The sequence below is a fragment of the Rhea pennata genome, chromosome Z (genome assembly GCF_028389875.1).
Source record: "Rhea pennata isolate bPtePen1 chromosome Z, bPtePen1.pri, whole genome shotgun sequence".
In the NCBI taxonomy this organism is placed as follows: domain Eukaryota; kingdom Metazoa; phylum Chordata; class Aves; order Rheiformes; family Rheidae; genus Rhea; species Rhea pennata.
The window spans coordinates 35,321,895-35,333,180 of record NC_084702.1 but is presented as its reverse complement, the minus strand read 5'-3'; the positions used below and the strand labels follow the sequence as shown (position 1 = coordinate 35,333,180).

General features: G+C 41.6%; 1 protein-coding gene across 1 annotated transcript in view; it reads left to right on the top strand.

The window, feature by feature from the left end:
• The first annotated feature begins 6,399 nt into the window (after positions 1–6,399).
• LOC134153359 (long-chain fatty acid transport protein 6-like) overlaps positions 6,400–11,286 on the top strand; it is a 36,428-nt gene continuing 31,541 nt past the window's right edge. Inside the window, exon 1 of the mRNA XM_062599490.1 lies at positions 6,400–6,880. Coding sequence (XP_062455474.1) covers positions 6,400–6,880 — 481 coding nt within the window. The remainder of the gene's footprint in view (positions 6,881–11,286) is intronic.

Below are 11,286 nucleotides of genomic sequence, written 5' to 3'. Positions count from 1 at the left end.
ACAAAGCCAAACTTGGATAATGAGTACAGAGGACTGAAGTAGTTGCTGTGTACAGTTGAGAGGAACAGATGACAGACAACAAAACCACAGTTCTCCCTTAAAACTAAGTACTTCAGAGTATCAGACTTTATACTGGGATCTGGTTCATCATTTCTTTGGGACTGGCACTGATAACATCTGAAGTACAACATTCCTCTCTGTTCTTATGACTAAAGTGTTTGTCGATTTGCTAGTCATTAGTCATCTTAACGCAATCTTCTGCTTACTTGCCTGTCTGATTTCTAGCTCAGCACAGTACAGTTAAAATGCATCTTTCTCATCCAATGTCTATTCCATTGTTTGTATTTGTCTTGCTTTCGTGCTCTATTGGTTATCCATTACCGATTGCGTTTTCCTTACATTCTCATCTGTATACCTCAAACTTTTCACAATTCTCATCTGTATACCCAGAACTTCATGTTTTTGTTCTCATTCCTTGTGGTGATTCTGCACTACACCATAGAATGTCTCCCTTCTCCTTTCTGCCTTCTTCAAGGTAATCCTTGCAAATGTAATTATTTTTCAGACTCCCTCCATCTTTCAAAGTAACATTTAAGTATACATCTTATATAAAGTATATGTTCCTTTCCATTGTGTATTATTTGTACATATTCATAGTTAAATATGTGAATCTCTAAAGAAAAAAACTTTACAATTTTTATATTTAGCTACAGATTACTGTAGCATTTAATTTATTAAATTATTTAGATATTTTTAAGTGAAAATGCTGGCACAGGAAGTTGCATTCACCTGAGACAAAGTTAAAAATCTGTCTCCCCATGGAAGGTCTTGAAGTGATAGACTAGCGAAAAAAAACAAATCCTGCTGTTTTATAAATTTACACTTCATATACTTATAAATGTATGCGATATATAACAAAGAAGCAGATACTTCTATTACACCTTACAATTACATAAACTCCAATACATCAATATAGAAACAGCAGCAGACTGCCACCATCCCCTTTGAGAAGCTATCAAACGTATTTGTAATCTAATCTTGCATTATTTCATTTGCTTGAATTTGTTTCCAACAGGTGTCCAGACAGGACCCATACAACAATGCTATGTCTGTACTTTTTTTCATGAAATCAGGCCTCAGTCTCGGTGGTTAAGATAGAACACAACACTACAGCCAGCTGAGAACATAGCACAGCTTTCTGCTCTTCTCTCTTCTTTCACAGCATAGCCTAACAAGTTAGCCTAGAATTAAAAAACTTTACTGTAAAGTCAGTCAAAACCAGAGTTTTGAGCTGAAGTGACTGGCTTATTAGTGGAGCTGAACGAAGTAAGGTTGCTCATTATTTTACACAGTTTGACAGTTGTGCAATGGAATAAAGGAGAAGGGGTTAGGAGCACTCTCAGGGTTGAAAAGCAGTTTAAGAGGGTACTGCTTAATACTTCTCACCTACCTATTGGTGCATCTCAGCTCACTTTTCACCCTGATATTGTTGTTCCATTCTCAGTGCATATGGGAACTCAGGTAAGACTGTTCTTACAATCACTGGGTTTCAAGGCAAGAGCTAAAAAGTCTTCTCAAATCACATTAGTAAGTAGGAATATGAAGCTGAGCTCTGGCCCAAGTCAAACATACACTGCAGACATCTAATAGTAGATGAGAACATACTTTCTTACTTGAAAATATTCCTGTCATTGATACAACAATCTGTATTTTTCAAACAGATTTTCAATAAATCTGCCACCAGTAGGTGCAGTAATATGACTGTAGACACAGGACCTTTACAAAGGTGTTTGTTTTCTGCCAGTGTTTGCCAGTATTTGGGCAACTCTTGGGATACTGCTGGAGCATAAGAACATTTTTATAGCGTGTTACAATTTTGATACCTAAGCCTTTGATTAATAAGTTGCTACATTCTAGAAAGCTGTTCATGTTACAGGATTCAACTGTATTTAATATTACTAAAACTGAGGTTTTTTTTTTTTCTTAAATAAAATGCTTAGCCCCGGCTTCAATCCAATTCTCTCATCTTCCAAACTTGACAAACTGTTAAAAAGAAATAGTCTCATATTCACATGCAATGGACTTTCTGAAACATCTGTGAATAGTGAAAATATTCTAAGGTCTATGCTATGTAATATAAATAAGTAATCAAAAATTAAATACCTGACTGTCATTTTGTATGCTTCTCCATCCTCTGCCCTTCAAATCCTGTCTGTGTGAAAGTGTTGTGCACTGTAAACAAAAACAGAAAGCAGTTTCCTTTCTATTCAACAACATTCAGAAAACTGAATATTTGTTAGATGAAATCTTCACTTGTATCCTCTTTTCATTCCGTTTTTTTTTCCCTTAGGAATTTGAACAAATCGGATAATTTGAGGTAATCTCAAATTTATCTTTTCAGTGTTTTAAATGCACTTAGTAGTTTTGGACAATCTGAAGGGGATATTTACCCTTTATATCCACCTGCAAGCTTCACTTTTTATTGAAAAGACAGTGGCAATTGTTGGTGTTGCAGGAATAAAAGTATGAGTCAGATGTGCCTTAAAACCACTACAAAAATACCATCACCTTACCTATAAAAAACCCAGCTTAGTACCACCCTCACCATTAAACAGCCCTTCTCTATGTTTCATAAATTATGAAGCTCATAGAGCTTTTCTCCCCAAGAAATTGATGATTCACACCCTGAAAAGCAGAATCTGAGGAAAAAGAAAGGATAGAACTACTTTTAGAAGAAAAAAAACACGCACATACAACTCTGCAATTCCAGCAAACTTACCTATAGAAGAAAAAAATGTCAAAATAAGTTATTTTTTTAAATACATTTTTAAAAATTTGCTTCATATTTGCACAAACACAATTTTCATCTTTCACTATATTTCACTCAATGGACAGAACAAAATTTCCATTATTCCATGTGTTCCCTCTCAGCTTCACAGGCACAAAAAGCAGAATGAACTCTACCTTTTCTACTAAGATTAGTGGGGGATTGGTTGCTAATCTACATCTAGAAGCAGACGAAATCAAGTCTTTCCCCTTAAAGAAAAGTATCCACTCTCAGATTGCATAATATGGAACATCCACCAAAAAGCCTCATGAATATATTGACGATTCATTGGTTTAGTTGTTGTTCCTTTATAACTGTTCTTTCAAACAAATTTTACATCAAATTAAGGAAGGCACTATGCATTGTGATTTCGAGTGACCTTTTTATAAGCTTTTGTATTTACAGAACAGAAATCCGTATCATTTACTAAGGAAGGGATAGTCTTGTTGTAATACTCCGATAATTTGAGGAATTTGTTTGCAATTTTTGAATTGCATCTCTTGGGTTCTTAATCAGTTCTTCTTTTGCTATTACCTTATTTTGCAATTATTTTGGACTAATAGGAGAGCAATGGCATGTGTGATATGCTGCAACCTTGTTGCCATCCTCTTATGAGAATGCAGGTTTGCTCCTTAAAAGAGTCCTTTGTGCTATAGTCTAATCAGTACAGGCCTTTCTGGGCTTGCCAGAAACTGCACATTCCTCAATTTGATTGCCTGGGAACCATATCCTTTCACACAGCTCGTCTTTTCAGGACTTTTTTGTTATTTTCTCATGCATATGCATTTCCATTCATACTTCATTCACATCAATTTTACTACTTTTGTCACAAGTCTCTAAAAGAGACTGAGGAGATCCTTGGACACAAAGAAGACAACTTGAGCAAAAAAGGATAACATGCTGACAGGACTTCACAGCTGAGGTGACCTGGGCTAGCTGAGAAACCCTCAAAGGTTAGGAAAAAAAAATGTTGGAAAACCTCTCTAGTTCAAAGTAAAGTATAAATACTGGAAGGTTCTGGAAAAATTCATGTAGTTCATTTATTGTATGTAATGTTTAAATGCTATAACTGTCATGTATTTATAATATCTGAACATTCAAAACTGATATGCAAACTGTCTCTGCCTTCACTAGAAAAGCAATATAGTATAGCCTGGTTTACAGGCTGGAAGAGTGACTGATATTTGGAGTTGGAGAGAAACTGTAGACTAGTAGGAGTAGTAAACTGGAGATTTAGCAGAATAACAGACAGCGCTACTGGTCTGGATGAATGGCATACCAGATGAGTGCTTTGGAGAAGGAAAGATCAGCCCTGTTATGCACTGAGTGGAGGCACAAGTACTCGTTGCAAGAAAAAAGAACTGGAAATCATGAGATGTCTAGAAGCAGGAAGGCAGGATTCTAGAAAGAAATACCCTGAGTGATGGGTTCCTCTTCCTGGTCAGGCTTTGCTGGGCTCAGGGTTTCTACTGACAGATGTGCTAGAGAAGAGGCTTAGCATATTCTTTTAGATATGGGATTCATAGAATCAGTAAGGTTGGAAGGGACCTCTGGAGATCATCTAGTCCAACCTTCCTGCTCAGCAGGGTCACCTACAGCATGTTAGACAGGGTTGCATCCAGGCAGGTCTTGAATACCTCCAGAAAAGGAGACTCCACAACCTTTCTGGGCAACTTGGTCCAGGGCTCTGTCACTCTCACAGGGAAGAAATTCCTCCTCACATTCCAGCCGAACTTCCTGTGCTTCAATTTCTGCCCATTGCCTCTTGTCCTGTCACATGGGATAACTGAAAAGAGTTTGTCCCTGTCCCCTTGACAACCTCCCTTCAGGTACTTGTACACATTGATAAGATCCCCCCTCAGTCTTCTCTTCCCAGGCTGAAGAGGCCCAGCTCTCACAGCCGTTCCTCATAGGGCAGGTGCTCCAGCCCTCTGATCATCTTTGTAGCCCTACGCTGGACTCTCTCCAGTAGCTCCATGTCTCTCTTGGACTGGGGAGCCCAGAACTGGATGCAGTACTCGAGATGAGGCCTCCCCAGGGCTGAGTAGAGGGGCAGGATCACCTCCCTCGACCTGCTGGCAACACTCTTCCTAATGCACCCCAGGAGACCATTGGCCTTCCTGGCCACAAGGGCACATTGCTGGCTCATGGTCAACTTGTCATCCACCAGCACTCCCAGGTCTTTCTCTGCAGAGCTGCTCTCCAGCAGGTCAGTCCCCAGCTTGTACTGGTGCCTAAGGTTATTCCTCCCTAGGTGCAGGACTCTGCAGTTGCCCTTGTTGAACCTCATGAGGTTCCTCTCCCATAACTCTATTCATAAAATCAAAGAGAGAGTCCTGAAGAAGTATCTGAGATATAAAGATCTTTGGCCGGAGAAAGAAGACATCCCTTGACAGACTTCCAAGTGCAGAAATTACATGGCAGGTTGGTTTGGTACCAGAAGACAACAGGGCTGCACTGTTGAGCATTCAGATTTTAAAATTTTTTAAAAATCTCTTTTGGGAAGAAGAAAATTCAAAATCAAGTGTAAGTTGTATTGACAAGACGTACATTCTTGTTGGTACTGAAATAATACTCAGGAATGCCAGTTCTTGACTGTCTTGTTTTGGTGTAATATTGGCAACAGGCAGAGCTGCAATGCAAACAGTTAGGTAAGGTGTAGAAAGTGCAGAGGTGTTCGTAATGTGAACTGCCAGTCCTTAAGAAATACAGAACTGACCTCAAAAAGTCAAAATTATACAAGAAAACATGCCTATATCCTGTAAATGGATACATTTGCTACAGTCTATGCTTTTAAAATAAGGAAGTAGTAGAGTCACGCTTTCAAGTTTTTTTTTTTGTGACAAATGTGGGGGGCAGAGAAGCCGCCACTGGTGAACACGACCTCAGCCTCTTACGGCCCGCGTAGCTCCAGGCTCTGCCGCACTAGGACACACCAACGCCACATGTCGCACAACTCACCGAGGGCCACCGCAGCGGGCGCCTGGGCCCGAGCGGTACGTGGATGCCCTCGGGGAGACGGAGGGGAGCAGCAGCGGGGCCAACGCGGCGTCCAGGCACCGGCTGCCCGTGGCCGGAGGTTTCCCCTTCGGCACCTGCCCAGCAGGTGGGCCGTGGGGCGGCAGGAAAAGCGGCATGCCGGCCGGCTCCCGGGCGGCCTGAAGGCGTGGGCGCTGCGAACACGTCTGCCGCAGCCCGCCGAGGCGCGCGCGGCCCTCGCGGCGGAGCCGTTACGGATAACGGACGGCGCCGCCGCCCTGCCCGGGAGCCACCCACGCTGCCGGGGGGAGGGGCGGGGTGAACCGCGGAGGCAGGAGCGAGCGCCTTATGCAAGCGGCTCAGGGAGGAGCCGCTGCCGCCGCCGCCGCCGCCTGTCCCGCGGCTCGCGGCGGCCCGTGAGTGCCGAGGGAGGGTGCGGGGGGCGCTGCGGCCCCGCCCCCGCGCCGGAGAGGGCCGGCGGCCTCCGCCCCTGCGCACCTGTCGCCGGCGGCGGGAGCGGCCGCGGCGCCTCAGCGGCTGCTTGGCGCTGCCCGCGGCCCCGCCGCCGGGCACGGCGTGCCGCCGCCGCCCCCATGCTGCCCGCCTGGGTGCCGGGCGCCGCCGCCGGCGTCGTGTCGCTGCACCTCATCCAGAGGCTGCTGTTCCCTTACTTCTGGGCCGACCTGCGGTACCTGCTGAAGGTGCTCCAGTACGGGCTGCGGGTGGAGGCCTACCGGCTGCGGGGGCAGATCGTCACCGTGCTGGACAGGTTTGTGACACTGGCCGAGAGGCAGCCCCACAAGCCCTTCCTCATCTGCGACGGCAAGGTGCACACCTACCGGGACGTGGACAGGAGGAGCAACAGGGTGGCCCAGGTCTTCCTGCAGCACGGCGCCCTGCGCAAGGGTGACACGGCCGCCCTGCTGATGGGCAACGAGCCCGACTTCATCCACGTGTGGTTCGGACTGGCCAAGCTGGGCTGCGTGGTGGCTTTCCTCAACTTCAATGTCCGCTCCAGGTCTCTCCTGCACTGCCTCAGTAGCTGCGAGCCCAAGATACTGGTTGTTGGAGCAGGTAGAGTATATGCCCGACTTGCACGCCCAAAGCTTTTATCGTCCGTCTCTCCAGTTTATGCCTCTCCAGCTGCTTCACTGAAAACCTGATTTCGCCAGGTGTTCATAGAATCAAAGAAATCTGAGGCTGGAAAAAGCCCCAGGAGATCATAAAGCCTAAACCTCTCGCACGTGAGACTCAAGAATCTAGTATCCCTATCCCCAGGGAACAGGTATTTAACCTGTTCTTAAAAAAATGTACATTGCAGGAACATTTATAGCACGTAACTGCAGCTTTTTACAAGTGTTTAATCACTTCAGTAGTTGCTTAGTATGTCTCAGGGAAAGTTAAAATGGAATATTAGGAATCATTTCCCATTCCTAAAGTTTAAATAGCTAACTTTGATCTTATTGAATCGTGTTCTTTTTTTTTGGTACTGTACCACCATCCTCTTGGTGATCAAGAACACTGTGAGCTAGGAGGCTTAAGCTGCAGGTTGTACAATTTTTGCTGCATCACTTTTTGAGGTACGATTGTCTTCCACAAGTTACAGCTTCAGATTTCTCTTTTATAGGCGTAGCACGTAAGAGGTTGATTTATAATAACCAACTTACTGCTAGCATTGGATTGTGGAAGAATTACTTTGCTTTGATTGAGTAGAAAGTAATAGTATGCTTTGTATTAATATCCAACTTATCACACTAAGTGCTTCAAAGGAACTTAAAAATCTTGACCCCTAGGTATTTTGAACGTTGTATATTGTAATTAGTTTTTAATTACCACAAGGCAATTAATACAGCCTTCTTCTGAGTGAGATAATTACACCTTTTTTCTTCTTTTGGTACTGTCCCCCCCCCCCTTTCTTTCCCCCAAAATGTTTCTGCTCATTACAAATGGCATACCTTTATCCAAATAGGCTTGGTGCTACTTAAACTTGTGTTTTCTTCCACACCTTTTTCAGTTTTTCATGTTGCCTCTTGCAAGATCTCTCTCATTTTGTGGACTTTTCTTTGAACTCTTTGGTTTTGTTTTGTATCTGCATATTTTTCTGAGGTTGTGGTTTGGTAACCCAGTCCAATTACTACAATCTTGTTTTTCCTCCAGCACTTGCAGTCAGATCTTGTTCTGGTCTGACAATTCTGATATTTTCTTTGCTTTTTCTAACCTTACATTGGGATATTCTACTGGTCATTAAATTTTAGGGTTTGGTTATGACTTAGGTATTCCACAAAGTCTCTGCAATTGAATATTTGCAGAGCAACTTGCAAAAAGCAACTTGCTTTCTTCCTTCTGATTCAAACACAAGCTATAAAGCAAATACAGACTGTCTGATTTGCCAATATTTAGACTTTCCTTTCATCTTCCTTTCTAGTATTTCCATTTGGCTTTGTGATAGAGGCAATTTTGCTTTAGCCCCTTCCAGTTTATGCTACAGTCTCAGAGCATTTCAACTGTTTTGGGATTTTTTAGCTCTTGGTTTAATTTCTAGTGTAACATTTTCACTCTTCCATTCCCAGGAACACAATCTATCATCTCCCCCCCTCTCCCTGTTCTGGGAAATCTTTTTTGAAAGAGATTCAAAAGTTAGAGTTTAGGACCGCATCTTTAATAAGACAACAGTTAACTAACATGCAAGTAAACGAGAAACTTGTGAAAGAGAAGTAAGAGGCTGTACGCCTTTTCTCTATCAAGCTGTCAACATTAACTTACTCCTACAGCAAATGCTTCCCAACTGGAACAGTCTGGCCTGTTTAAAAGGTGTTTGTTCATACTATGTTTGTTACCAGATTCTGCCACCTTTATTCATTTTAAAACTACTAGATAAACTGAAGATAAGGTACTGCCTAATAGCAGCCTTTAAGATGTCAAAACATTGCATCCTTCCCAGGGTATTCTTCTAGTCACTGGAGTTCTGCTTGAACAAGAAAGCACACTTTGCTTTCACACAACTACTGCTCAAAAGACAATGACTACTGAACAATGCTTATAATCCCACCAGAGAGATGCAAGTGGAATTTTCTAGTGCGTTTATGCTGTGTAATGTGCACTGCTACAGCTCTTAGCAGGACGTCTTGGGTTGCCATCATGAGTAATGATTCAGGGGTTCAGTAGTGAAAGGGTTGCATTACTAAACTCCATGAGTTTGGTGTACATCAGTGTTCATTGCAAAGAGAGTGTACAGAATTCTATCTCACAGCTGTTCAATGTGTATCACTTTGCTGGACAGGATCCCTTACTCTCAAGGCATCAGCAGTGCCTACAAGCCATCTGGCCCAAAGAAAAATCACTATTGCTTTCTGCCACTGCTGTGTGTATTCTGAACTTTTCATCATGTGAACTCTGAAGCAGGATTTATCTTGGCAGGAGTGAAGTTCAGCAAGAAGGGAGTTTACATCCCAGAGAAAGAAAGTAAACAAAATCTTTCTTGGTATTTGTGATTTAGGATCATACGGTGTGATATATAGTTAGCAGAATCATCACTCATATGTTAATCACTGGTTGTATGAAAAATGAATGGATGAAAACTATTAAGACTTTGCCAGAAACTTCATCTTTCCTTAACTATGTGGAGTAAATGATCAAATCTATCTGTAAACATCCAGGGCAAGGGAATAGTGAAAGACCTGCAGAAGACACTCCTAACTGCTCTATTTGATGCTGTCTCTCTTTAATTAGTTGCTTGCTTCTCTTTTAGTTTGTAACTCTATCACAGATATCCTTTGATTGGAAAACAGTGCCAGCTGTCTGTGATTTCCAAGCTTGCTTGTGTTTACTATCTTTACTGCCTTCCATGGCATTTCAAGATGCCACTCTGATCCTAAGTCACACTTGAGTTGTAAAGATTTCTGTTGTTGTTTCCTTAGTGAGAAAAGGAGGCTCAGGGGACTGACTTTAGGGAGTCACTGGGGAATTGGGTGCAGATACCAACTATCTTCTGATGTCAGACAGTGTGGGAAGGGATTTAGACTTGCCATAGCTTACAGAGCATATCAACCAGGGAACACATCAAATTTGTGTAAGAACAATTTCATACAGTTTTTTTTTTTGAGTAACTTTCTGTGCAGTACAAGTTGATCCCATAATCTGATTTATTCCTTTCATCAGTGCAGAACTGTGTCTGCTTGCCAATAGGCTGCATTGTTTCTTTGTTAGAAAATAACATAAAAAACCTTCTGTGCAACTTGAAGCCCAGGACAGCAGTTTAAAGCCAAAAACGTATTTTGTCTGCTTTCTCAAAAGATATAACTGACTTACGTATTCATGTGACTATAATGTAAAATACTGTTTCACCAACAATCTATTAAATGATGAGATGCTTTAAAGGCAAGAGGAAGAAAAAATGTTGGGAGAAGAATTTTCATTTCCAGGAATTAATGTGGTATTTTTTAAGTAGAAGCCAACTGATTAGCAAAAGGTGAATATTCATATATAAATACAATGTAAGCAGCACACAGAACTGCTGGTTACATTGCCAAACTTGGGATAAATGGTCATTTCTTCCAAAGCAAATAAACCAAAACCTAAATGTAAGTTTATAGTTTAAAAAGCAAAGCTATACCTGTGATGAACTGCAAGCCTGAAGTATCTAGATTGCTCACTATATGGTGACCTACATCTACCAGGCACTTCTAGAAATAATTGAACTATAGTTTCTCTATGTATTCCTGACACGTGGACAGGACCATATGTAAAGTCCAACAAGCTTTTTACAACATCTGGTACAGAAATTTTTTGTTCATGGAACAACACATTAGCTGGTTATCATCAGACTTATTCTTTGGAAATATATTAGTACAACTGAGAGTTATCTTCAAACGCTCCATATTCATGCATGTTCCAGAAGCGATTTCAAGCTTCTGGCTCTTTGAATACAGCTCTTTTAAATTACTCCTCCCTCCTCTCCCCCTTTTTTTTTCTTCAGGTAATCACTTATTGTTTCTGCTGTTCTCTACTATCTAACCAGAAATCTCTTTCTAGATAACATATAATTACAAATGTCCATATATTGTTCTAAGTGCCAAATTGCTGCACACAAGAGAAAAAAATCTATTGTATAATCAGTTCATAGAACCGATGTTCAATACTACTTTAAAAAGTGCCCATGTATGACAACAAAAACCTTAGATTATATGAGTAAAATTATAGAAATAGTAAATGTTTCAGTCTGCTAAAAGGGAGCTGGGTCCTGCTTTCACCCTTGAATCTTAATTTGTTAGGTCCATATAATTGAAGGAAGAACAATGTCAACTAATAATTTCAAAGTGGAATACTTAAATAGGCTTTGTTGTAATCTAACTACTAAAGTCCACTTACTTTTGATAGACTTTCAGTTCATGTTACTCGGATACATAAAGAATTCAGTGCACATTTTGTTTGGAAGTACTGCACAGTTAAAAAAAAATCAGAAATACATGTCAATTTTGTCA